This window comes from Trypanosoma rangeli, assembly GCF_003719475.1.
Source record: "Trypanosoma rangeli strain AM80 chromosome Unknown Tra_15.4_contig_00528, whole genome shotgun sequence".
Classification (NCBI taxonomy): domain Eukaryota; phylum Euglenozoa; class Kinetoplastea; order Trypanosomatida; family Trypanosomatidae; genus Trypanosoma; species Trypanosoma rangeli.
In genome coordinates, this window is record NW_021706272.1 from 3,914 (window position 1) to 9,683 (window position 5,770).

Genomic DNA, 5,770 nt, shown 5'->3' on the forward strand with positions numbered 1-5,770 from the left:
CACACACACACACACGAAAAAAAACAAAAACAAAAAAACGGAGTTGATTCTGCCCCGCGTGGCTGCTTCCAAAAACAAAAACAAAAACAAAAACATACAAATAACGCAACACGCAAGGAGGAAACACAAATAAAAAAAAAAAAACCACTGGCGCTGACGCAAAAACAAGAAAACAACAACAACAATAAAAAACAATAACAATAACAACACATCCCACCACCTCATACAAAAACGGAAACTACCGGGAGGAGTGTATCCTCACACAAACAAATATATAAACAAATAAGTAAATAAATACACTTGTGTATATGTATGTGTATATGTATGATTGACCCCCCACATCTCCCCTCGTCTCTTAAAGTCCCTGCAGTTGATTTCATGCAACCATTCATTCATGCCTTCATTTCATTTTACGTACATACACACGTGTCTATATATATATATATATATATATACTCCTCTTTCTGTAATTTCAGCCCTCTTTGCTTGCTACTCCTGGTTACTCAGCACATGGTCGTCTTAAGCTTAACGTGAATCACACCACGCCCTCTACTCCTTTTCTATATACATATACGTATATATGCAAGATCCGCTGCTTCTTCCTCCTCGGTGATAGTAGGCACTAAACAGAAACACAAACACACACACCAGCGCAAAAACGTCCACGCTCTCCTTTCTTCTTCGGCGTCTTTTTCTTTATTATTATTATTATTTTTTTTTCCTCTCGCTTCTCTGGTTGTGCGCGTGTGACACCTTTGCCCAGTCGAAGTTTTACATTTTATTCGGTGTGTTTCCTGACAGAGCGCCTGCAGTGCGAAGTGTATCATTTCCCCGCTTTCCCTGCCTCTCCCTCCACGCCCCCACCACCGATCCCCCCTCTTGGAGGAGCAGGGACGTGTTGCTTAGCCTACGGAGAGAAGACAACAGGGGAATAGAACTGCTGCGGGTACCCGCCTGACGCCATCATAGTGGTTGGCACAACAAACGGCTGCGGCACGCCGGCGGGCGCATTGGTCCAGGGCGGCATTGTGACGTACACCGGCATCCCCATCATGGAAGGCTGAAGAAAGGCGGGCGGCATCGGGAGGTAGCCTGGCTGCGCGGAGAGAGGGCCCACTGGGGGAGCCATCTGCTGCTCCACTGGCACTTGCTGGTATAAAATGGGTTGCGCCCCCGCAGCCGCGTTGTTGTTGTATCTGCTGCCACAACCAAATTCACCAGTGGGAAGAAGCGGCGGAGTGAGGTTAACCTGCGACGGAGTGATGGGCGGTGTGAGTTCTTGGCTAGAGCATGGGGAAAGTGAAATGCTCTTCGTCAAGCCCAGAGGCCCGTCTGTCATACAGGCTGTGCTGTGTACGCTGGAATTGGGCGTGCGGTGCGGCTTTGCTGAGGGCCGCACGCGACTGATGGGTGGGTGCGCCGATGATGGGTCGAGCGGGACGGGCGTCGCAGCGGCGTCGGCGAGTCGCGCCTGAAGCGTTCGCCCGCCCAACCAATGGCCATTCAGCTGCTTGATACATTTGGCGGCTGCAGCCTCCTCAAAAAATAGCGCAAAACCATAGCCCTTCATTGGACGGCACTTGGTGTCAATGCACAGCTTAGACGCCTCCACACGGCCAAAGGTCTGACACATTTCGCGGAATTCCGCTGCACGAAATGTTTCTGGCAGGCCAGAGACGTACACATTGCGTCGTTGAAGCGTGTTATCTCCCTCCTTCGCCTGGTGAGCCGAGCTGGCTGCATTTGTGGCTCTGTCGTTCTGCGGCTGCCCCAGGGACTCCGGGTTTATAAGGTTCGTGGAGTTCAATGAATGGCTCATACCGTGCCTGGTGTTCCCGCCCAAGTGAAGTGCGTAAGGAAACAACAAAGAGTAGCTGGAAATCGTTGGATGAAAAGCTGCCCGGCGGTTCCGGTTTGTCTGCGTGTGAATGGTCACTTTCTAGATGCATGAAACGAAAAAAAATATATGAAAAAAATGGAGGAAACAATGGCAATCGGTTCACTGCAAAAACAAAGACACACAGAGAGAACGGGGAAAAAAAAGACCCTCACACTGGCCCTTTGGATGCTGCATCCTGCAGAAACCGGAACCGCACCGCGTTAACCACGTCATTCCTTGCGGTGGTGCACAGCTGAAACTTTAGATAGATGTGAATGCGCTGCGCAGCAGCAGGGAAACCCGAGAAGAAGGCCGCCCGACATAAACAGCGGCAGCTACACACAAAACAACAACAATCATAAAAGCCACACCAAACGGATATGTGGCGTGTCGGCCAATGCGGAGCCGTTGGCCCCATCGCGTGCACACACGATTTGGTAGCCGGCGCAGTTGAAGGTACACACCACCGCCGCCCAGATTGCACCACCGCAAAAGGAACAACGAAAAACACAAAATAAAGTATATCATCATCATCGGGCACCAACATCGGCACCGGGCAGAGGCAGGACTCAAAAGACGGCACCAAACAAATAATTTAAGCGACACTGCTGCGTCCATGCAAGCACAACAACAAATCCCCGCATCATGTTCTCTGCACCCAATATCGATTGCATGCATGTATGCGCGTCCTGCTTCATTAAGAGGACGGCATCAGCGTCAGCTTCCTCAGTGTGACCGTCTTTGCTGTCGCTGGCATTCCGCGCAAGTGGTGTGGAGGTACCGCCTGCCTCCGCCTGCGTTGTATCCCTCAACCGGGCGATGCCCTCCGAAAAGGAGTGATGCCGTCTCGCCCGCAGCCCACCGCCGCCGCCCGCAGCGTTCACCACCAAAAAACATGTTGGTCTCCTTCAACTGCTCTTGTTGCCGTTGTTGCTCCCGCCTCGTTGGCTGTGTGAGACCCGACGTAAAAAGGCTTCCACGCTCTCGGTGATAAAAAACGATGGGTTTCTACGCAGGCATGTACGGCCGCGCGATTTGGTGCAGGACGCGTTGATGGTTCGCCTGACCCTTCCCAATGTCATACCGCTGAAGCTCGAAAAGCACAGATCTTTCCTCGGTGCCGTTTACCTCCCATCGGGGGGTGCCGTCACTACACTGGGAAGCAAGTTCCCTTCAAATGCGCTGACGTTGCCGCAGCTGTTCTCGCCCAAGGGTTGGCCTAACGCGTTCGTATCTGCCCCTTTTTTGGCCCTCAGGGCGGGTGCTGTGACGTGCAGAAAAATGGGGTGAGTTACCAGCCGCAACAGCACCTCATAGCCGCGACAAACGGAATCCCCGTCGTCGTGAATGTTATACCGTGAAACAATGAAAAACTCGCAAACGCCTGATTCCCCACCCCACCCCCTCACCCCACCCCGCAGCACGAGCACAGGCTTCACACAATCAGAGTCAATGTTGGACAGCTTCGACGGAAACACCGCCAAGCGCATCTGGGTGACGGCATGCACGAGGACGACGCGTTTCCCGTACGTGAGCTCCGGCGCCGTGTTGATGTTGCTGAAGTTCTCGATTAGAAGAACTTTGTTGTCGCAGCTGTTGTCCTGCTCCTGTACCTTCGCCGCTAAGCTCGACGCAAGCGCCTCAATCCAAAACATGCTGGTCTCAAACCCCAGCAGCGGCAACGGCTCCTGGTCAATGTCAAATTCGGCCTTGTCACAGAGAAACAGGCCCTCCGTTTGCAGCCCCGTGACCGTGATGTATCCGTCCTTGCATGGTAAGTGGATGAGGGAGTCGCACCTAATTGTAAGACGTTTTCGATTTATCAATGACCTTGTTTCCTCTCAAGCCTCGCACGTACACGTACAGAACGGCTTGGGAGGGATTTGCTACGGCTGTTAAGCTGTCAAGGCTAATACTCCTATGATTACCACTACCAGCAAGATCCCCAAGATTGTTGTTTTATTGCTTTACTCAGCCAACGAGGTATTCTGTCTCAAGGACGCTTCAGACCACAGTCAACAAAATACCGTATACGTGTTCAGAGGTAGTGCCATCACATCTGAGCATGAGTGAAGGAAAGGGGGAAGGAAAGAAAAGAAGACAAATGACCGTCCACATACATATGCGTATACATGCAGATGCGCGGGGAGCAAAATGATGGTGAAAGAGAGGTAAAGTAGGGGACAGGGTGGGTGAGAAAACAAAGAGTCAAGCTTCAGCCATCTGCATGCTTTAACTCACACGTTCTACTCGTCATGTTTCGCTGCCGTTCACAAAAAAGAAAAAAGAGTAGGGGAACAGCCATCATAGTGGCCCCTCAACCGCCTCATACGATGGAGCTGAAGTCTGTCGTTGCACCATAAAGTCTGTCTTCGCCAAGGGCCATGCTGCCGATCAGGTTTTGCACCTTGTCAATGCCCGCTAGCCGTAACGAACTCGTGAGCAGAAGCTCCTTGCAGTGCTTGTAGTGGACCAGCTGACAGCGCGTGTGGTCCGCAAGTCGTGCAAGAAAGCGAATGGGTGCGGCATCTGTCTTTGTGAGCACAACGGTAAAGGGAACGCCCAGGCCCTCAAGGTAGTCCAGGTACGCAGTATCGGCCTGCTGCACCCCACGCGAGGAGACGCACACAAAGACACGCTTGATGGGGCGTATTTGAGCGGCGGCAGGACCACCTACATGTCCCTTTTCTTTCGTCCGCTCGTTTTTCCTCGTCGTCGTGGAGTGCCGGCTGCAAGCTTTAAGGTAGGCACGCATGACAGCGATGGCGTTCTCGGCGTCCACGGCGGGGGTCTCCATGGGGTTGTAGTACCCGTAGCCAGGACAGTCCACCAGTACCACCTTATTGGCAACATTGTAAAAGTTCACGGAACTCGTGGTGCCCTGCAGGTGACCGTATGGCGCAATCAAGGCATTCAGCACGGCGTTGATCAGAGAGGACTTGCCGCTAGAGGTCCGCCCCACAAAGGCAACCTCCGGCACACACCGCTGAGTCTCACCCAACTCCATGTTACTGCCGCTGCTGTCAGCACGCCTTCCAGCCGTGAGCAGAATAGGAAACTGCTTGGCATGTATCGCCTTGGTCGCAAGCCGAACCGTCCCACCGAACGCAAAGGTTTGCTGTGCCTTACGTGAGGCGGTAAAGACGGGGGCGGTGCCGTCGCCCTTCGTGATCCAATGCTCCCAGGAGACCCCTCTCTTCAGCCGCCTCTCGATGCGTCTTCCGTGCAGCCCCTTGTAGATCTCCTCGAGGATGCCGCGATCCAAGGGGCGCTGGCGAAGCTCCTGCCTAAAAGACACTCGTGTGGGCTGCAGCATTTCCCGCACCGCCCCCTCCACCCCAAACTCCCGCACGAGATTCTCCTGGCGTCGCAGGTGGCCCTTGGAGTCACGCCACACTTTGCTCACTGCCGCGTCCGTCGCCGTGCGAAAATGATCAAGCTGCTGCTGCCGTCGCAGCGTGTCGGCGGCCTCCGCGTCCAAAAACTGGGCCACGTCCGGGCCCAGCCGATTATTCTCGCGGTACTCGCTGCGATAGGCGGAGGCCGCAGACGACGGCGAAGGTGAGGCAAATGCTGTAGGGATGTCACCCTCACCATGCGTTGGCCACCCACCCGCCAGCTTAGGAATGATGATCTTGCCAGCGTTCCGCACCAGCCGCGAGCTGTGAAAGAGACGCGTAGAACCGGCAAAAACGTGGGGCGCAACGAGGCGCCGTGCGCCAGCAAACCTACATGCCATGAATGTGAGTGGGTACAATTGCCCACACCCTCGCTCCCAAGTATATTACGACTGTTGCTGTTGTGTCGGCCCCGTCTAACCCGCTGGTGCACGGGAAGCAAAAGAAATCAAAAGAAAATAAAGAAAAAAAAAGGTGTAGTGTGTGGGGGGTA

General features: G+C 53.6%; 3 protein-coding genes across 3 annotated transcripts, besides 6 other annotated features; all 3 read right to left on the minus strand.

The window, feature by feature from the left end:
- The first annotated feature begins 5 nt into the window (after positions 1 to 5).
- Positions 6 to 38: a microsatellite.
- A 31-nt stretch (positions 39 to 69) lies between these two features.
- Positions 70 to 207: a sequence feature (A-rich).
- Positions 208 to 431: 224 nt separating this feature from the next.
- Positions 432 to 455: a microsatellite.
- A 165-nt stretch (positions 456 to 620) lies between these two features.
- Positions 621 to 660: a sequence feature (A-rich).
- Positions 661 to 696: 36 nt separating this feature from the next.
- Positions 697 to 719: a microsatellite.
- Positions 720 to 907: 188 nt separating this feature from the next.
- Positions 908 to 1,819, minus strand: TraAM80_09173 (putative RNA-binding protein; the record flags this gene model as incomplete). Its single annotated transcript, XM_029385873.1, has 1 exon — positions 908 to 1,819. One exon carries the CDS (start codon positions 1,817 to 1,819, stop codon positions 908 to 910), a length of 912 nt encoding a protein of 303 aa, XP_029234284.1.
- Positions 1,820 to 3,003: 1,184 nt separating this feature from the next.
- Positions 3,004 to 3,534, minus strand: TraAM80_09174 (inositol 1,4,5-trisphosphate receptor; the record flags this gene model as incomplete). Its single annotated transcript, XM_029385874.1, has 1 exon — positions 3,004 to 3,534. The coding sequence occupies one exon, from the start codon at positions 3,532 to 3,534 to the stop codon at positions 3,004 to 3,006; it is 531 nt and encodes a 176-aa protein (XP_029234285.1).
- A 671-nt stretch (positions 3,535 to 4,205) lies between these two features.
- TraAM80_09175 (GTP-binding protein) lies at positions 4,206 to 5,618 on the minus strand (the record flags this gene model as incomplete). The annotated part of the gene is made up of 1 exon (XM_029385875.1): positions 4,206 to 5,618. One exon carries the CDS (start codon positions 5,616 to 5,618, stop codon positions 4,206 to 4,208), a length of 1,413 nt encoding a protein of 470 aa, XP_029234286.1.
- Positions 5,619 to 5,713: 95 nt separating this feature from the next.
- Positions 5,714 to 5,750: a sequence feature (A-rich).
- Positions 5,751 to 5,770: the final 20 nt, after the last annotated feature.